Source organism: Aphelocoma coerulescens, chromosome 5, assembly GCF_041296385.1.
Source record: "Aphelocoma coerulescens isolate FSJ_1873_10779 chromosome 5, UR_Acoe_1.0, whole genome shotgun sequence".
Lineage (NCBI taxonomy): Eukaryota > Metazoa > Chordata > Aves > Passeriformes > Corvidae > Aphelocoma > Aphelocoma coerulescens.
In genome coordinates this window covers 19,610,916-19,632,025 of record NC_091019.1, presented here as the reverse complement: position 1 = coordinate 19,632,025, position 21,110 = coordinate 19,610,916, and the positions used below count along the sequence as shown (strand labels likewise).

Here is a 21,110-nt window from a genome sequence, read left to right as displayed (position 1 = left end):
CAGCTTTGCTGCTTTGCTTCCTGGGGAAAGCAGCAAGAGACTTGGCTGAAGTTTTGCTTGCTTTTTAATCATCTCTAAATGCCCCCCATGACAGTGGCTTACACAGCAAAGAGCAGAAAAGGACCAAGGCTCCCAAATGCAAAATTTCCAGCAGTGACAACCAGAAGGCGCAATGAAATCAGTCCTCACTCTTCACAGGGACACATTTTAATGCAAAGGAAACCTGTGCCAGGTCTTGGAACATGGTCAGGAAGGCAGACACATCCTTTCTCCACCTGCAATAAAGTACATGTCCAGAGGAAGCAGTCAGCCCTGCATCTGTACAAAACCCTCCCTGATCAACCACAAAAAATCACAGGAGAAAAAAATGTGAAAAAAAAATTTTTTTTTTGCTTATTGCAGATTTTGAAAATAAACTGGTTTAAAACATGTATTTCCAAGGGTCTAAATGAGCAACTCCAATTCCAAGATGGAAAATCTTTTCCTGCCCAAGTCATCTGGGGCAGGAGGTTTGGGCTTGGCGAGGTTCTTGCCCCACAGCACAAGAGAGGCCTTGGCCATGCCAGTGGGGCTGCACAGTCAATGTGGTGTCAGACTGATTTGCCACTTTAGGGATGCTTGGGCACTGTTTTACCCACAGTTGCTCTACTACCAAACTGGAACTGCAGTGTTTTACCTCCTATTTGCAGTGATGCATGATGGTTATATGTCATGAAAAGCAGCTCTTTGGGATTCCTAAAAAACTTAAAGAGAAGCTATATCTACCCCAAGAAACCAGGGAAACACCATCTGTCAGGAAACCTAACCTAGACACAACATCTCTTTGTTCTTTTTTGCCATCTTCAGTTCCCATCCAGCTTTCAGGTCTCTGGGAACAGCTCGAACTGGTAAAAGCTCAGCAAATCCCCACAGCTGCTGGGAAACACCTCCAGATCTCACCAAGAAGCACTGCACAGATGACTGGGGGTTTCAGGGGGGCACCTACCACAGGATTGAAGTTTCATGGTTGTGTTTAAGGGTACTACCACAGGCTCTTTTGCAATTTTGAGCTCCAAAAGAGGAGCTGCAGCGCACTCTGTTCCTCCACAGGGAGTGGCTCTTGGCGTGGCCTTCTTCCCACCCAACTCTCACCCCAGGAGCAAAAATAAATGAAAAGTAAAAGAAAAAGTCAGGCTTCATATTCTGGATGGATATTTATTTGCTTAACAGATTTTCCTTTCCTTTTTTTTTTTTTTTTTTAATTTTTTCTTTTTTGGTACAAAGCATCCAGGAAAGCTTTTACTTCTCTTTTTAAAAAATAAAAACTAAGTTTCTTTTAAAAAAAGACACATGAAAAGGAAAAAAAAAAGTCAATTATTTGCAATTTCTCTGTTTTTATTCTGCCTTCCCACCCACTTCCCTTCCCCCCCCCCCCCCAAATTTGGACTGATTTTCATTCTTTTCCATATATATTTAATAAAATAAATAAAGGATTTTCTTTGTTGTGTATTGCAGTGCCATTTTTTTTAAACAAAGGCTTCATGGCTCAACATTGCAAGGTAATAACAAACAAAAGGATTATACATTAAAATCCTCCCCCTCTCAAGACTGCCCCTAGCCCTCCCCTCCAAACCACGAAATAGAATACAATTCAAGTAGTCTTTTTTTTTTATGTTTTAAATGTATGGATATATAAGACAAAGCAAGTACAGAACTGGTTAACAGAGTGTCCCCATTTTATTAGCAAGTGAGAGTATATTAGGGAGATGTAATTGATTCCCCCCCTTTTACGGTTCCTAGACAGATAATATATATTATTTTAAACCCAACCTATTTTACAGCCCTCTGCCCACCTCTCAAACCCATCCGCTCACCGAGTCCCGAGCCTCAAGCCAAAGACTTGCCTTTCCCCCCATCCCATGCAGCAGTCCCAGCCCTGCGGCCACCCTGGGGCAAGTGGGCCCCTCCTCCTGCACAGCCCCCAGCAGGGCAGCGAGGGGAGGAGGGCAGGGGGTGAGGAGCAGGGACGTGAGGGTCCAGCGAGAGGGACGCAAAGGGCAAGAGAAGGAAAAGGAGATGGCAGGGCGTGGAACTGCTGCTTCTGCGAGGGCTCGGGGTGAGGGCTGCCCGCGCGCCTGCTCGCTGCACCATCGGCACTCGAGCAGTGGTGGGGAAGAGCAAGATTCCCCGTGGCTCGGGAAGCCAAGCTCGGCCAGGGGGTCTGTGCAGAAGCAGGGCCTTGAGTTCTAACTGGCAACACCTTCACCATTCAAAATAGTTTTTCTCCAGAACAGTTCCCTTTTAGTCTAAGTTGCGGTGGTTGTGTTGTTTTGTTTTTTTAAAACAAAAAAAAGGATGCGTGTCGATGTATTTCTGTGTGTGCGTGCATCTGTGTACATGAGTAACAGCCAACTAGCTCATATGGTCATGACCAAGCTATATTTCAGAAGAGAAAAGAAACACATTTATCACACTTTTCCTAAAACGAAAAGCTAAAATTTCAAGTTCAGTATTCGCTATCTTGTCCTTCCCTCCCCACCCTCCCTTGCTATTTCTGGGATTTTTCCCTTCCAACTTACTTTAGCACCATAACACATTTTAAACATTACAATCCCTCTTCAGATACTACACAAAATGTCCCATAAAAATAGTGCTTTTTTGCCAAAAAAGTTATATAATATATTATATATATAAATCAACTAAATCCGTGGCAAATGTGCAATGCAGACGCCTCTTCCATTTAAAGTGAGCATCAGCTCACTTTTTTTCTTTTTTTTCTTCTTTCCCCTTTCCTTTTCCCTCTCTCTTTCTTGCTTTCTCTCTCCTCTTCCTCTCTTTCTCCCGTCATCGGTGATTTCAAAAAGGTGCAAGTCGATTTGGAATCTTGTAATGAAGCACACACACAAAAACGCAGATGGGGGCTCCTCCGAACTTCTTCTCAGGTACATTTTTCTTTTAAAGGTGCAAAAGAAAGTTATAAAAATAAGAAAAACCAAAAGAAAAAAAAAAAAAACAAAAAAGAAGAACAAAAGTGGGGTGGGAATGAGGCAAAAAATTTTTATCCCTCAACGTTTCTCCCCGTTCTATTGTTTTTTTCACTTTATTGTCAAGAAAGACACGGAATGGACTCTTCTCGAGAAAAAAAAGATTAAAAAAAGAATTTAACTTCATATCCTTTTTCCCTCTTGCTCTTTCTTTTGTCTTCTGGCGTTGGCACCAGGGATGTCACGCAGCACCCAGCAGCAAAAAGTTCAAGTGCCAAACTGTCCCTTTGCAAGTACAGGTTTGGAAATACTGGGGGCGCGGGGGAATGAAACAGGTGTGGGAAACGAAACAACCCTCCCCCCCACCCCAAAAGGAAGATGCCGTGGGAGCGGTGCTGCTCGCCACCGCCGCCGCCATCCCCTCCTTGCTGTGTCAGTTGTTTGGTTGGGGCCAGAGCGGCGTGAGGGTGCCCCGCCGCCCCGCTCCTCGGCTCAGCGGCCCCGGGGACGGAGGGGCTTGGGGGTCGGGAATCGCCAGTCCTCCCGCCCTCCCCAGGAGATGAAAAATCGAGACAGCTGGTCAGGGTTCATTTCTGGGGGCCAGCCGTTTCCGGGGAGGCTCGCGCCGCTGGGGGCCTCTGGCTGGGCAGGGAGATGAGGGGACGGTGCAGCGCCTTGGCTTCCTCGGCCGCTTGCAGCCCCTCTGCCTGCCACCGGTACTGGCGAGCCCGCAGGAAGTTGGGCACGTCCCGCTGCTGCCGCTGCGAGCTCTTCTTCTGCCACACGTCGTACTTGGAGTACTTGCCGTGTGAGGGCTTCTGGAAGCTCTCCTGCAAGGAGAGGGATAGCAATATTAGCCTCAGGCCTGCCCACTCTCCAGATGGGGATTCCCTTCTTGGACTTCCATCCCTCCCATGGAAATACTGCCTCATCCCTGGAAACAGTCACAGAAGGGTTGGGCAGGGCTCTGAGAAACCTGATCTGATTGATGCTTATTGCAGGGCAGTTGCACTAGATGACCTTTAAAGGTCACTTCCAACCCAAACCATTCCATGACTCCGTGACCCAGCCCACCTCTGGTTCCCCACCTTACTAGGCGCTGACTCTTGGCAGGCTATTTGGCACGACTTGCCAATGGTGGCTGTCTCTCAAAAGTTCTGCAGTAACATCAGACCTTGAAGCTGGGGTTTGTCCTTTCCACCCACAGCATTCCTGTCTTTTCTCTATTTCCAAGGAGGGCCACCATCCCTGCGCAGCCTCCTCACCTTGCTGAGTGCTGGCAGGCCCGACAGGGAGGTGGCAGAGAGGTCACGCTCCGACTTGACGGACTTGGCGCAGTATGTTTCCAGCAGAGCCAGGTCGCAGCTCCGGAAGCAGCACTCCTCCACGATCCCCCGGTTGATCCGCCGGTTATTTCGTCCCACTGGTCTACCTGCAACAGCAGAGATCCTGGCATTAGCCACCAACCTGTGCTGGACCCTCTCCCCAGCTCCATAGCACCTGCTCCACCTCCAGCCACCAGAGATTGGTGGGCTCCACATGCTTCAAAACCAGCAGCACTTCTCCCATACCAGCTGACATGCGCCTACAAACCAGCCAAGTCTCATGTTAAGACTTTCCCAGACAAATGCTATTGGATGCCAACACGTGCCTCCAGCAGCAGTTAAAAGGCACTTTAAATGATGGGGTTTATCTCCCTCCTGTATCTCTGGCATGGGTGGCCTTCTCGGACACAGCTGAGGCAAGGAAGCTCAAGCGCAGCCTGACCGCCGGCGCTGCGCCGATTACTGCGACCGTCTCTGATGTTGATCCTGGCAAGAAAATTTTATTAGAAAGAAGCAGCACAGCATTGCGGCTGCCAACCTCCCTCTGCCAGATCAACACTCAGGCAGGTGAAGCGAACCAAGGCGGCTAAATTTTACCAGATGGGACAGCTCTGAGACAGCTGCAGAAAGAATACAGGCTCCCACACCCGCCAAGAATAGCTATTAAACTTAATCTTTTAATAAGGGTTCCTCTCCCATTTCTGCCTGCAGACGGATGCAAAAGCCCATGTCTGGTGCAGCAATGACCGAGTGCATTTCATATCACTGCTTAATGATGGCCAAAGCGCTCCAGAGGAAAAGCTTACGTCAGTTTTACTGTGTTTCCTCCCCCTCTTGAAGTAAAAGAGACGGGTAAAGTTGAATTTCTGATGCAAAGCAAATTTGCTTGGGAATTGTGACTTCCAAAGTGTAAACTGGCCCAAAACAAAAGGATTTTCTCCATGCTTTTGCACGTAGCATGTTATGCTCTTGTGCTGTTTGTGGGATTTGCAGCCAGGCTTCTGTAGTCTGCCATGAGCACCTCTTCCCAGCGCAAGGTGCTCCCAGGGAGGGAAACAGGGGCCAGCAACAGTGAGGCTTGCAAACAGGATCCGGTGCCACATCCCAGCCAGGAGGTTCTGGACATGGGAAAAACTGAGAGCGAGTGAGAGCAATGCCTAACCATGCTCACCACAGCGTGCCGAGCCCTCACCTCCCAGCTGGCCCACAGGAACACACACGACTCTCCACATTGGTCCTGTGCATGACCCATGATCCCCACCCCTTGCACTCCTGATGAAGCAGGCACTCAAGTATTAGGCCTCAGTGAAGATCTAAGGCTGGCTTACGTGGAGCTGACCACTTTCTCTGGAGGGTATCCCACCCTGGATGCCCATCCAAAGTGCCTTGGGACAAAGTGCAAAGCACAGGTCTCTATGCATACAGTGCAACCCCACATGTGAGAAGCAGCCCCAGATGTGCAGTACAGATATGAATGTGGGATGTGGTCTTGTGCAGTCAGTGCAGCCCCACATGTGCAATGCAGGCATGGAAAACACCGCAACAGCGCCTCGCTGATGGCTCTGTAATAGCCCTGGCAGCAGGGCACCTGCTCTCTACTAAAATCAATCATGTTCCCATAGGCCAGGAGCCCTCTGGTCCATGCTGGTGCACGTCCACCATGCTCAGAGGTCACACAAACAGACACAGCATCAGGGTGCTGGGTGATGGGGCAGCTGATCCATACCATGAGACCTGCCTTTGGGAGTAATTTCAAATGCTTTGTTTTCCACATTCATCCCACTGTGCCACAACCTTCCTTTTCTTTTTCTCTAGAAGAATTTCAGGCACGACATTTAACCAGCCCTGCAGGGAGGTGAGAAGGATGGTTCCCCCTCAGCAAGGTTCATCGAAGGGAACACCGTTAGGAGTTTTACTTTCTCTCTTGTGGTCAATAAACACACTGGATTGGGTCCTCCCCTGAAAGGCAGGACAGGTGTGTTGGGTGCCCACAGCTCAGGCAGTGCCAGCGTAGGCAGCCCGAGTGGTGATGGTCAAAGGAGATGGGGAAAGGAACCAGCTTGGGGCCAGCTGCATGTATCTCTGTGCATGAAATGCCCAGTAAGATCTGTGGGAGAGGCGCACTGCCACCAGCATCCTGCACTGCACATGGCCCCTGCTCAGCTCCTATCAATCCCAGTGCCCAGCTCGATCCATGGCAGGCTGCTGAAGCATTAAGCTGCTCCACAAAGGCATCCTGACAGGGGCAGAAGGAGAGTTTAGAAGGGAAAGAGAAAAAATTCAAGTCCTCCCCTCTTGCTAGCATATCCCCTAAGGGCTACATTCACACTCCCTCTGAACAGAAGGTTGCACAAGTGATGACACACATGGTTTGAGGAGAAGTTGAGGTTTTCAAAGGTTACGTATCTCCTCTCAAAAACAGAAGTTTCCCACTTGCAATTATGTGTTTGTTTGGAAAGAAGAGGGGAGGAAAAAAAACAACGAGGAAAGCAGGACTATATTCACTGCCGTGCCATCAAGGGCAATTTCTGGCTTGCGTACACACGGGAAGATCGTGTCAGTGTGTGTTTGCAAATGCCCAGGTGTGGCACTGCCAGGGTGAGCTCCCAGCAGGGACCACCACTGTGGTACGGCCTCTTCCTCCCTGATTGCTGCCCCTGCCTGCCCATCAGGCACACGTGTGGCCCCCAGCCCCAACGTGCTGCCCTTCTCTCCTGCATAAAGCTGCTGCAAGCCATTCCCCTTGCGGGCACCACTGCCAGCTCCACCACAACTCTCCGATAGGGCACATCTCCTATTACATAATTGTCCGTACAGACCTTGCCAAATGCCACTACAATCCTCTGGGGGAGAGTTACTTTAGGAAAAAAATAAGCAAACAAAACAAACAGGGATTTAGTCACCTGGAGACAACAGGACATTGATGGCTAACAGAAATATTGCTGCTGACCTGGATTGGGAAGAGTGTTTGTTCTGTAACACGATTTACACAGGGACTAAAAGCTGAATTTCCTGGCTTTTGCCCATGGGTGACATCTCACTTCACTGCCAAACCCAGGGAGGGTTTTGCCACTCTGTCCCTTGCCCGCAGGGGAGAACTGTGTGGGCAGCAGGCTGGGGCATTGCCGGGGCACGCGAGCTACTTCCCATCACAGCCACGACCGCTTCCTCCTGAGGAAATGCACTTCCTCTCAGCCTTCAATGAATGGCTAGGCTCCCTTTTTCCCAAAACTGAGCTTCACCAAAACCTTCTACAGCGCTGCTGAGGGGACAAGCCCTGAGATGCAAAGTCCAGTGATGCAAAGTCCAGCAGTGTGAAGCCCTCCAGCTGCCTGGGGTTACTCCTGTCCAGGTACAGGCTATCCTGACAGAGCACCCCAGAAGGGGCACAAAGCCAAACCCATTCTTGGGAGAACCCAGAGGCCACATACCTGCAGCTCAGCACTGCCACAGCCATGGGGGACAGGAGGGTCCCTTCCCTAGCATAAACACCCCACGGCTCCTGGCTCCCCACTCTCGCTGGGGCTGAACAGATGCTGCGGGGAGGGGTGCCCGGTGCTGGTGCCACCCTGGCTGGGTCCCCTCTCCTCCGGTCAATCAGGCGGTCAGCCGAGTGGAAGGGGACTTTGGGTGTAAACAGTCCCCGTGCCCCTGTCGCAGGAATGTTGGGAGCAACAAGGGGGCCTTTGTGCAGCACCGGGCCCCGTCCCAGTGCCCCCGGCCTGGCCCTCCCCCACCCCGGCACCGCACTTTCCCCGCTGCTTTTTCCTAGTATTATTCGGAGGAGCGGCGGGTGCGCAAGAATGTGCCCCGTCAGCACAAGCGGCTGCAAAGAGCTAAATTCTTATCAGCTGTTGGAAAGGAGGAAACAGGAGCTGTTGTTTACAGAGAAGTCGGCCGCCTCTCCCCTTGCAGCCCCTTCTCCCTCCCTGCCAGAGCTGCATGACAGCAACTTCAGGGCCGAGGCTTCCTCTAGACCTGCTGGGCTTTTCCAGGCTGGACTCAGCATCCCTGCACGGGCTGTGCTGCTGTCCCTGGGTGGGTGCTGGGGAGCAGGGGTCCCAGCCCTGCCACAGAGCCACGGCAGGAAGCCACCACCTTGACAGCAGCTGCCGGCCAAGCCAAAAGCCTTAAAAGTCACAGAGAGGAGGCATCACCGGTGCACAGCAAAGCGTGCTCAGGTTCAGCTGTAGCCTGCCCAGGCATGCCTGGCATACGATACAGGGCTGGCATCACCATGTCCACTGTGCTCCATGGCTGGGTAATCTCAGTGCTGCCTGCCCCTGTCCCTGTTAGTGCAGCTCTTCTGCAGCCCCAGCGCTTGGAGGCAGCTTCAACATTCTCAGCCCCAAGCACCTGCGATGCCTCCCAGGACACCATCTGTACATGCATTCCCCTTGCACTGATGCAAAGAGCACTGTATATCACAGCTATCTTTGCTAGCAAAGTGCCGTCTTGCAAGAATGCAGAGCATCACAAGTTCTTAAATATCTGCTTCAGAAAAAAAATAATAACAGATATTCATACAATTTTTGTTTTTTCCAATATTACCAGTCAGACGCTTCAACAACCCTTGTCCAGCAAGGGGGGCCCTCAGATACACACAGGACAAGGCTGCCCAAGTCATTTATTTCCTGTGTGAACAGCTGCTTTAGCACAGGCTGCTCATCAGATCACACATCCCATGCTGTGAGATGCTCAAGACAAACCTAGGCCTGGTTTTAAGGCATAAACCCACAACTGTGCAACATAACTGTGCCCTATTGCATCTACATGGTGACGACTGTGTAGCCATGTGGGTTTAGCAGTGAAGATGAACATGGTCAGAAATAATCACTTATGAGGCCAACTGAGGGAAGTAGAGAGGGAAAAATTAAGTGAAATAGGGATGTCCAAAACCTTCATTAAGTAGAGGCATTGCCCAAACGTCTTCAGCCCTGCATAGCACGGGCTGGTCAGATGCTGAAAGGGTTAAAATATTGGACTACGCTTCCTCCCCAGTACCTGGGCTCACCAGAAATATTCAAAAAGGTGAAGTGGGAAGGGGGATGAGAGAGGACAAAAAGAAATAAAGCAAGAACCCCCTTGCAAGCACCAGACTGGCCACTTGGCACCAAGAGACTTGTCTGCCTTCAAAAGTGTTTTTATTTTGGCCTGGGCAGCTGGGTTATTTGAGGTGAAAGGAGGTCAGTTTGACCTTAAAACAAAAGCCCCATTCCCTTTCATCCCCAGAGAGAAGGAGGAGGGAAGAGAAAGCAGGGAGGGAGACAGATGCTCCTCTACATATAGAGGGAGAGGAAGAGCTGTGAAAGCAGGAGAAGCACTTGCCTCCTTACCAGTAAGGGAAGGGGGAGATGAAAAGAGGAAGGGCAGCTGACATGCAAACCCTCGCTGCTTGGCTCCATCACAGCAAGGAAGTACACCCAGAGCACCCCAAAAGTGCCACCTGCCCACAACACCCAGGGAGCCATGAGAAGATCCTGCTGCTCAGCTGGGATGGGGCAGGGTGATCACCCCCCCAGAGAGCTGCAAAGCCACCTGCAGCCCGACCACCTGCCCAAAACTACACAGCCTGAACCCTGCTGTGGCTGCGTGTGGGATCCCTGTGCCTCTCTCTGCCCAACCTCAGCAGGCAGCACCAGAAGCATCTGGTGAAGCATCTGGGTTGGGAAGGGACATCCAGGTTGGAAAAGGACATCCAAAGTAGTTTCCTAACTTTGCAGCACCCCGTTGTTCCCTGCACAGGCAGACTGGAACAAGAGGCAGGCTGGGTCTCAACTCCATTACTCCAAAACAGCACCCTGTTTACTTGAAGGTGACTTTTTAATTCCTTTTTCCCAAGGCAGAGGCAAGACTGCCAAATGCATTGCACCATGTGCAGCTGGTATCTCCATCCTCTTCCTCCCTGCATTTGGCTTTGCATCTTTCCTGTAGTCAGTCACTCTGTGGTTCAGTCCTCAGTGGGGAGCAAGACACGCTGTTTTCCCACTCCCAAGCAGAGCAAACACCAAAACAAGGTATCACGCTCGAGGCACCTTTGCTCATAGATCACTGAGCATCCACTGTCACTGGTTTACTCCTCATCCTTCCTGTTTAGCAGCTAATCCATTGCACTGCCAATGGTCCAAACACCCAAAGCATCCTGGTGGAAAGCCGGCTGCAGCCAGCTGGTCTGAAGCCATCTGCATGCTGCACACAAAAGCAATGCTGCATTTTTTTGCATTAGCTGCACTGCAAAAGGGTAAGACATCACTGTTCAGCAACAAGTTCACCAGTAGATAGCTGGGAGGTCACGAAATTTTGGGAGCAGCTTAGAAAGTGCTGCTATACCCAAGCAAAGCCTGCCTGGGAAGGGAGAGTGCTCAGCTTCCTGCCTGCTGTCAGGATGCAATGCTTAGGCAGCAAAGTTTCAAAATAAACCAGGACCCAAGCTCAGCAGAGCGGTGGCTGCAGACATCCTCATTATTGTAATGAGTTGCCCTTATCCCTGGTGAGCCAGTCACATACGGTTTCCCAGAGACATTCGACTTTCCTGAGCATCATAGGTGGGACTCAGCTTCCCCGTGGTACCAGACAGTCCCCCAAACCAGTGCCAAGTGGGTGCATGTCACCCTGAGCATGCCCATTTTCTTGCTCCTCTCCTGCCCTGCTTCCATATACAAGGAAATCATGAAAAGCACCAGGCTGGGAAACCCCTCCTTTCCCTCTCGGCCCGGCTCCGCTGAGGCAAGGCGTGGGGTGGGGGCAGCACCCTGCCCGCTGCTGGCAGCTGCCCAGCACTTACTGAAGTAGAAGCCCCTGTCCCCGCAGACGAACTGCAGCGTGTCCACCAGCTCCCCGCCACAGAGGGTCTCCGCCGTGCCGTAGGCGGCGGCCGAATCCAGCGCGTAGGCCAGGAACGCGAGGAGAAGCAGCAGCATCCGCCTCGCCGCGCACATCCTCTGCACCTGGGGACAGAGGCACAGCATTAGCACCGCGGGACAGACCCCTCTCTGCCACCTCCCCCGGGCCGTGCCCCCCCACCCACAGCACGCCCCAGACATGTCGGGATGCTGCCGCTGCAGGGAAGGAAGGGCCGGCAGCGCTGCGACAGCCGCTGGGGTGAGGCCAGCTCCCTGCGCTCGGCCTGCCGGGCAGCAGCTCCAGGCAGACAAGGTTTGCATTGAAGCAGTTTTTCCATTGGAAAATCCCACTTCAGCCTACCTCCAAAAGGCTTTTATTTCCCCTGCTCTTTCAACAGTGGGATTTTATTATTTTTCCCCCCCTTTTAAAAGGGAATTCATTCAAATTATTATCAGTAGGGGTTTTTTTTCCTCTTCTGATGACAGGTTTTCATGCCCGGTCTGAAAACATGTCCATCCAAAGTGAAAACAAGTGAAGCTTCAACCTGTCCTAGAGCTGCTTTTGAGGAAAGCTGGGAAGAACAGCTTTTGTCCTGGGCATGTGAGAGAGATGAGGCTCAGGCAATCAAGAGGCTGATTGCACAAGCTGTCTTTGCTGACAAGAGTTGGGACTGAGAAGACATCCCTCAGGAACAATGTGACCCCATGGGAAACACACCTAAGGCATCACTATGGAGGGCGAAGACAGTGTCAGACAGTGCAGAGCATTAAAAAAGAAACACCCTGGATATTTGCTAACTAGCCCAAAGACTTCCCCTGACCCAGCTCCAGCAAACAGCTTTACCTCCATGTCAGCTTCTGCCGGTGTAAAGCAAGGGTGCTACTGCCCCACTGGATGGGGCAAAACCCATGGATAGTTCAAGGCATTACAGTCCCTCAGTGGTGAGCCTCGCAGTGCACATACAGCCAAATAACACTGGGTTTTGACCAGACAGGTACGCTCAAAATGAAGAGAAGCATGTCAAAATAGCAGATGATGTGTGGCAAGCCTAATCTCAAGCAGAGCTTCCCCTCTCCTTGCTAATATTCAAGCAAGACAGCAGGTTTCACATCCAGCTTTCATCACCATAGCATCTGAGCAACTCGAGAATAATATCAGTTAATGAATATTACCTCACCCCCCCGGGATGCTCGGAGATGGAGCCGAAGCCCAGGATAGATTAAATGACTCGCCCAAGGTCACAGGGGAAGTCTGCAGCGCAGCCAGGAAATTAGCCCAGCTCCCCCGAGGCCCCACTACGGTCCTGCCAGCAATAAAGACACCCTTGCTCCCGAATTTTTAGTAGCACGTAGCTCAAATTGTCACTGCTAGAAATGCATCATGCTTACAAGTCATGAGCTCTACTGAGCAGCAGGAGGACAGGGATCAGCAGCAGGAAAAGCCAAAACAGAGGTTTGAAGGTCTGGGTGGGCTGTGGGGGGCATTCCTTGTGCTCGAGTTTTGATGCCCGTAATATTGCTCAGCTTGTGCTGGCAGAAATCAGCAAGACTGGAAAAGGGCCTCCAGAGCTCTGGACAAGAGAGGCAGCAGCCCTGGGAGCAAACTGGACTCCAATTGGCAAGTGATGGGACCAGGACCAGCTTTTCCAGCAGCAATGGTCCCTTCAGCACACCGCAGAGGTTTTCTTCTATATTACAGTAGAAGCAGAGGGATGGCACCAGGCTGTGGCACCATGTGCCAAGCTGCAGTGTTTTATCACCAGCACCTCGATTTTTTGCATCAAGTGGCCAACAGGTGTTTACTGGGGCTCCCCAATGTGAACACAGCGTCACCTTCACTGCTGGAGTCGTGCCCCTGGTGCTGCAGCATCAGCAGCCAGACCTCCAGCGGACAACAGACCAACCACCCTGCTCCTGTCCCTTTTACAGCCCTTTTTTTTCACATGCAGATCCCGATTGCTGGTGTCCCCAGGTCTCAGATAATGCCAGTGCTCATTGTCAGGGTGACGGGTTTGTCACCAGCCAGCGCTGTCATCGAAGGCACTGGTATGGGACTTCAGGACACCCACATAATCCCCTGTCCCCAGTTGGGCTCATGCTGGCTGTGGCCACTGTGGCTAATGAGCAGGCTGCATGTTGGCCTCTCCCAGGCCAGAGCCACCCCTGGCAAGAAGGGGCTGCTTGGGTGCACAGGTGACAAACACCATTTTTCCTCCACATTCAGTCTAAAGAAAAGGGTGAGATGCTCTGAAGCAAGGGGAGAGTGAGATTTTGTCAGTGGGCGATATTTGACGCTGGGGAGACCTGATACCTTCTGTGGAAAAACACTTGTGCTCCTTGGAAAATACCCGCTCCTGCACAAGCCGCACTGCAAGCCCCTGGCAGCCTTCCCTGCCTCCACTGCAAGCTCTTTCCAGGTGCCCACACACCGTGTAAGTCGGGCCAGGAAATGTCCCTGAAACGGCAGGAACAGGGAGAGCCCCAGTGCTGTCGTCCAGAGCACGGCTAACATGGAGGTGTGAAAGGCAACTGAGTCCCCCTTTGCCCACGCACCAGCCACCAGCCCTTCCCTCTGCTGTCACCTTGGCATCTCCCTGCTCCTTCCAGCAGCTGTGTAATGAGAAACCAGGCAGCAAAGCAAAGAGCATCTTTATTTACTACTCAGAGCTGCAGTTTCTCTCCAGCTTGATGGAGCTGCAACCCAACCCAACCCCATAAGCCTTTCCCTCTCCCTTTGGCCCTACTGACTCTGCTGAGGAAAAGCCCCCAACCTTCACACAAAGGCTACAGAGGCTCCCAGGGCGCCATCACTGGCTCACTTTCAATTGATCCTTCCCTCCCTCACATGCAGGGATGAACACACCCATGCAGGAGAGCTCGCACCTGCCTCGCCACAGCTGCCAGAGCAGGTGCTGCTCCCCAAAACAGGGTGTCATGGCACAGCTGGGTACCTGTAGCCCACGACCTGGTTGCTGCAAGCACCATGCCAGCTGCACAGGTTCCATGTGGCTTCAGTTGTCATGGCCAACTGAATGGCTGCTCAGCATGATTAGTCTAAGCCCTGTGAATACCTCCGAGACTTCATTCTCCACTGGAAACATGGGACAGCACAGCTTTTGGTTTCTAGTCCAAGCATTAGGGCAGGGATGGTCTCTTCAGCTGTGGAACAGGAGTAAATTCACACCAGTGGTTGGAAGAACCGTCATATTTTATTAGAAAGCCTCTTACATGAAATGGGACAGGAATAAGGCAGCGAGAGGAAAGTGGGCCACTTCCCAAAAGGACAAGATCCTGCCTCTGCTAGGAGAGAGGCTACAGCTACCACCATTCCATTCTTGCCAAAGCAGGGTCAACTAGACCTGCTGGCTGCCATTCTTCCTCATGTGCCCAGGGAGAGCTCAAAGGCTTTAGGATGCAGTGGGAATGGCAGCGCCAGATGCCCAACAACCTGAGCGCCTAATTCCCCCTAAGGAGGGCTTGGACCCCACGCAGTGTGCAAGAGAGTGATGCAAGAGGAATTTCTTGGTTGCACATGTGACCTGTACTATCCTGGGAATCACACCTGAAGTGCCTCTGAATAACCCACCTCTGAAGCAGCATTATTAGTGCAGAACTCAGATAAGGTATCAGCACTACTGGCCTCTCCCTCCCTGGAGAGGGTCTGCTTTGCTCTCCATCCTTCTTGCCCCTCTCCTGCCTTTCCTGGCATCCCCAGCACCCCACACAAAGCCACTGGAACCAGCTCAGCCAAAAGCTGCCATGTGCAGGATGCTGCCGCTGCCTTGGAACTCCTGTGTATTCCTGCCTCGCAGCACACGTCACTGCGCCCCAAACAGCTCTTGGCAGCCCCCAGCCAGCAGAGAGGTCCAACAAAGAGGGTCCTCTCTGAGTGGCTGTGGTGTGCAGGACGCGAGCCTGAGAGCAGGTCTGCAGTGGAGTCACCCTCCCACTCGAGACCATTAATGGATTTTTTCAGGATCTGCTGCTGAATCGGCTGGATTGACAGTTTCTGTCCAGCTGCTGGGGAGTTGGGGGCCAAGAGGCCACAATGCACTAAAAGGCCCAGTTGCCAAGTCTCAGAGTACAGCTCAGGCATCCCTTGCATCCAGGCTTGTGCTGAGCAAACCAAACCATAGTGCCTATCGGGCAACAAACATCTCCCCAAAAACAGAGACAAAACCTCCCGTCTGACCTAATTCCTTCTTCAGTCTGGCCTTCATTGCAATTTAATATTAACAGAACAACGTAGGAGGGAATTGACAGATGGCCCAGTCTGTAAAATTTGGATTTGGACAGCAAAAAGAAAAAAAATCTTGCTTCTTTGTGGAGCAGTGCAGTGTTTAAAAGGGAGCATGGCGAAAGAAAAGTCGTCAGCCCAAACCCAGTGGCACGTGCCAGAGGGGAAAACCCCTGTTTGCACATCCCAACATCCCTCACACACCCCCCCTTCAAAAACGAATGGGCAGAGTGATGTTTTGCTACTCTGATGACTGCCTGTGAGAGATGCTGAACATCTGCCTCTCTGCATTACTCCTGTCCATGAACAGCCCCAGGAGAGTGGGGAGCTGACCTGGTTCTGAGCGTGGCAATCCCGAAGGAGCAGGATGTGGGCGTGTGCCAACCTCTCAAGTGCCAAGTGAATGCCAGCCCTGCCCATGGGGCAACCCAACCTCACACAGGGCACCGGGCCATGACGCCCTGAGGTGTCAAGGAGCAAACGGATAATGGAAGCCAGTGTGAGAGGCAGGTGCCTTGGCAGCTGAAAAACACCCAGGAGCTGCATCTTAGGCAGAGGCACAGGGATGAGGTGCCCGGCAGTACCTGAAGGCAGAAGAGCCACCTCATGCTGTGCCACAGAAGAGCCTCTCTTTTCATCTGAAAGCGAAAGGAGATTTCCAACCACCCACAGCTTGGAGGAAGCAAGCTTCAAAACACAAAACTTCTGACCATTGAGATGTCAGGCAAATAAAACTGACTCAAGAGGACCAGGGGGTTTGCTGTTTTGCTCAGGCTTGAAAAAAATAAAATACCTCCAGATTCTTGGCACCTGGCTCACATGACATTCATATGGCTGAGGCTGGCAATACTGCTGCTATTTTTAGCCCTCACTTTTTTTGTCTTCACTCATCATCCCCATCAGCAGCCCACTCCGCCCCACACCGGGGGTCACCTTTCTGCCTCCCATCCTGTGAGCCCAGAGAGGCACCTGCCTCCTCTGCCTGTGGGACAGGGGCCAGGGCAGGCAGGGAAGCGCTGCCCACACCCCACGTCTGTATGTGCTGCAGGAGAGCTACCGTGCCTGTGGAAAAATCAAGCTGAAAAAGGTGAATGGGGTATTCAGTACCATTTACTCACCCCGCTGGGGAGTCAGAGTGTATTGCATAAATTTTGGTATGCGGCCCAGAAACATTTGATTTATTGTATTAAAAAAAAAAGGAAATGCAATCTTGCTTAACTCTTCTAAAGACAGCTGGCAGGACCCAGTGAAGGGATTTAAGTCCATTTTAGTAGCCTCACTTAACTCCTTTCTTTATTGTTCCTCTCTCCTTTCTGCATTCCCTTCCAAAACCTGGAGTATATCAGGGAAAGTTAACAGCAAGTTAAGCTGTTAAATCAGGAACTGTGGTGACTGGAGTCTACTGGCAAGTGATATTCCCACAACACGTTGAACTTGCTTTATGTCTTGGCAGAGCAACTTTAACCCTTTCAGAGCCAGGCTGTAACGCCAAGGCAGACTTCCTCCCCTGGTGCCCCCCACCTCTCCTGACCCCTCACACAACCGTGCCGAGGGAGGCCGATATCGCTTTGCCCCGCTAAGACACTCATCAGCTTTTAAAAGCAAAGACAATCCAAAGAAGGATCGGAGAGGTCAGTCCCAGGACACGAGCTGGGAGAGGGTGGGCCACTTACAGTGCTCGTATGCACTGCTGGAAACACACCAACTCCTTGGTCCCTCTAAAAATAAGACCTCACCTGCTGTGTTTGCTTTATTTAAAAAAAGAAAAGTACAGAAATGCTTTTCTGTGGTGCTCCATGAGGCAAGCTGGGCTCGTGCTGAAGCCTATAGGAATCACGGGGAAGACATGCACTGACAACTCTGGGTTGACTGGTCAAAGCAGCAGCCCTCCAGCCAGGCTGAAAAAAAGATCACCTGTCAGAAAGAGCGCTGGGACACACACGCAGACACATTTTGGCTCTCAAATTTCATGCAGCGGTGGGAGGGGACCCGCGGTGTCAAATCTTTTATCCCTTAATGAATTTTCACAGGAGCTGGGATAGCCCCTTTGAAAGGCTGAGTGAACTTGTGTGGGTGTCAACAACACGGAGCAAGATTTACAGCTCTGACCCATTCACCCCCACCAAAATTGTCAAGTTGGGTCCAAAACAGCACAGTGGAACTCGAAACAGAAGTGTCAGTCAGTTTTATACCTCCAGATGTCCTTAGCACAAAGTCATCCTTAACAAAACCCCACGACCCAGGCTCCTCACCTCCACTCTAAATCAAGGCAAGAGGAGGAATAAAAAACCCAACAGGCTGAACCCTGCAAAGTAAAAGGAAAAAAAAACCGAAAACCACCCACATACACACACAACCTGACAATAAACAAACCCAAAGAAAAACAGACCTCCGTCTCCCAAGCACATCCCAGCATTTGGAAGAAAACTACAGACTTTGTATAGGAAGCCTGGGTTGAAAGCAGCGGGTCTCCCGAGGTGTCTGTTTAAAACCACCCACACAAACCTTGTTTTTACACTTGATTGCTCCACACCACCCTAGCGAGACCTGGCGTATCAGCAACCCTGCTGAAGTACCCCTGGCTGGAGGCGAGGCAGCCACATCTGCTGGTACAGTTACGCTAAATCCGAGTTCCCTCATGTGCCCCAATTCCCTACTGCTCAACAGAGCGCTAAAACCTTTCCAAGTTGCGCTCTTAAAACAATTACTGTAGGGAAAAGCAATTGGGAAGGAAGAAGAAAAAATTAAAAAAAAAAAAAATCACAGAAAGTCGAAGGCTGCACGCCAACCATTAACTCTCACTCCATTTTGGCTCCGCTTTCTTGTTTTTCCTCTCTGTATTTTTATCCCTCCCGAGACCGAGCACACCGCAGTGTTTTGCAGAAGAGAGTTTAATAATCTCCCCGGTCTCCGGAGCCGGAGACCCGCCGGTGCCCCCCCCCCCCCCCCCCCCCCCGCGCGTCTCCCCGCTCCCGCGGCCGCCCCGCGCGGAGGGAGCGCGGCGGGCAGCGGGAGGCCGCGCAGCCCTGCGTGACCTCGCATAGCCCCGGCCCGGCCCCCGCACGGCCGCGGCCGCCCGCACACGCGCGCTGCCGCCCCTCCGCCGCTCCCCACGCGGGACCGCGCCGGCTCCGCGCCGCCGCCCGGCCGGCCCCATCCCCGCCGGCCCCATCCCGGCCGGCAGCATCCCCGCCGGCGGGCGCGGGCGGCGGGAGGGACCCCCGGGGATACCCCCGCGCACCCCACCGCAGCGGGGCCGCCCCGCCGGCAGCGGCTGGGCCGGCGCTCGGGGTCCCTCTAGTGACACGCGTGGGGACGGCGGGCAGCGGGGCCGGCGCGGCTCTGCCCGGCGCGGCTCGGGATGGCTCAGCGGTGCCCGGGGCGGCACGGCTCGGCGTGGCACGGCACGGCACGGCACGGTTCTGCACGGCACGGCTCTACCCGGCACGGCGCGGGGAATCCCACCGTGCTCTGCCCGCGGAGGGCAGCGCGGAGCGGCGCTTACCTTGGCACTGCCGCTGCTACTCTCAACTTCTTGCGGCGGCGGCGGGCCGGGGAGGAAGGCGGGCTGCCGGCAGCGCTCATCCGTGTGTGCCCCGGCGCTTGACATGCTGCTCTCCTGCCCTGGCAGCGATCGCAGCTTTGGCTTGCCTTCCCCGCGCCCTGGCACGGTCTCCTCGCCTTGCCTCTTTGGTATGTCAAGTCCCTGCTGGATTTTGTCTGAAGGATGTTATTTTGTTACGATCGGGTATTTTGTTATTCTAGAGAAAGAGCGAGCGAGCGCTTTCCTTTCCTCTCCTTTTCCTTTTTTCTCTTTTTTGTTTTTTTTCTGGGTTGTTTTTCACCCTTTCTTTTTTTTTTTCTTCCCTTCTCTTTCTCTCCTCCTGCTTTGGCTGCCCCTTGGGTGGCTCTCACTTTTGTGTTTACTGAGTGCGTCCCCTTGGTCGGGGCGAAGGGGCCGGCTGCCTCACTGCCCGCTGCTCCCGGCTGGCTGCCCCACGAGCGAGGAGACAAGCAGGGCGCTCCGGCTTTTATACCTTTTATACCCCCCCAATGGGCATGCTCTCCCGGCGAGCACCAGCCCGGCCACGGCAGCCAATAATGTTGCAGAGCGGTCTAACCCCCTCTTTTCCCTCCCTCCCTTCCTTTCTTCCCTCCTTCTCCCTCGTAACCCTCCGGAGTCCAGCTCGGGAGGGAAGAGGGGACAGAAAGTTTCTGCCGCACGGTTTCTTTGCGTGCTGCTACCCGAGGTGGGGGCTTTACCCCCTCTGCCGGCCCCGGCTGGGAGGGGGGCTACGTGCATCCCCCGCTGCCGCGCAGGTGAGGGGAAGAGCTGTGGATCCGCACCCCGACCCCTTGCCCAAAATGCTGGAGGCACCCCTTGAGCGCCTCTCGCTGCGAGCTGGCGACCCCCGAGTCCCGGCGGGGTGGGAGAGGGGAGATCGCCCAGCCCGTCCTCTCGGGGGTCCCTCTCTAGGTGCACACGGGCACAGGTGTCCGCGCCGGCCGCCGAACTGCTCGGAAGAGCTCCCCGGCAAAGGCACGGGCATTCCCGCCCGGCCGCCCCGATCCCCGTGCCTGCCCCGCCGCGGGCAGCGAGCCCCGGCCTGGGCGGCAGCGAGCCCCGCGGCCACCCCGCGTGTCCGTGTGGACAACATGGGCGCTGCCCCTCCGCACGCGGATCCTGCACCTCGCAGAGCACCTTCCCGCAGCGCTTCCCGCTCGCTGGGTCGCCTCCGCTTCCCGCCGGCTCCTGCAGGAGAGCACTGCTGCCTCTAAGCCAAAGGGACTTTTCCCAGGCTTCGCCGTGCGTGTGCAGCAGCGCGGGCAGAACGCGCTCCCGCTGCTCCGCGCTGCTGCATGGCAGGCACAGCGCGCTGCATCGGCCGGCACTCGCCCGCTCCCCAGGATCTGCCCTCCAAGCCTGCCCCGGGGAAGGGACACCGCTGCCTTTCAAAGGCAGCCCCCGGTGCCCGCACCCTCACCGCTGCCCCGGAGGATGCCCCTCTGCAGGGGCACGCGTATCAGGCTGCGCCACAGGCGCGTACCCTTCTTGGAGCAGAGAGGAGCAGGGCTACCTGAGACCTGAGTGGCAGGTTGGCCTACCTCAGGTAGCGCTCGCCATAGCTGGTGGTGGCAAAGGGCGAGGATGCAGCAGTCTTCACCCCAGCATGCAATAAAAAACCCCCCTTATTTATTTGCCTTTTTCAAGTTTGTACTTTGCCTCCCTCCCCCACCCCCCCCCCCCCAAGGATGGGAGGCTTGGTGCATCTCTCAGCAGTCAGAATTGCCCTAAACGTGCCCAAGAAAATGTGGGCAGGATTATCCTTTCTCACTAGGCTTTGGGCATCCTTTCCTTTCCTCCCTAGCATCCTTCTGTTCAGTGAGCTGTCCTCTGGGATGTGTCGCTGCACAGCACACCCAGTAGTTCTGGTGTCAGGGCTGTGGGCTGCAACAGAAACATCGGCACATCTAGCAGAGGGTGGTGATGCTGAAGAAGCAGTTCTGTGCACATCAGACTCAATCACAGGCATCAGTTCTCAGCTCCTACACTGATATTTAAACATGTAAAGAAGTGACCTTGCCGTCAACGAGACTGAGCATCTGCCAGCATGTGCCAGGGCTCCAGATTTCTCCTTACCTTGGGCTTTTGGAGTTTCTTCTAGATGCCCAGGACTTAGTAAATCCCGGTTGTGGGTCCTCGCAAACCTCTCAGCAGAGGTGGTCTTAACAAAGAGCAAAC

The 21,110-nt window shown here is 53.3% G+C and overlaps 1 protein-coding gene across 1 annotated transcript; it reads right to left on the bottom strand.

Annotated features, from left to right (window-relative positions):
- Window positions 1–1,174: 1,174 nt before the first annotated feature.
- On the bottom strand, window positions 1,175–19,393 carry IGF2 (insulin like growth factor 2). The gene is made up of 4 exons (XM_069016950.1): window positions 18,873–19,393; window positions 11,073–11,235; window positions 4,229–4,395; window positions 1,175–3,793 (listed from the first exon to the last, which is right to left on the bottom strand). Exons 1-4 carry the CDS (start codon window positions 18,975–18,977, stop codon window positions 3,551–3,553), a joined length of 678 nt encoding a protein of 225 aa, XP_068873051.1. The 5' UTR covers window positions 18,978–19,393; the 3' UTR covers window positions 1,175–3,550.
- Window positions 19,394–21,110: the final 1,717 nt, after the last annotated feature.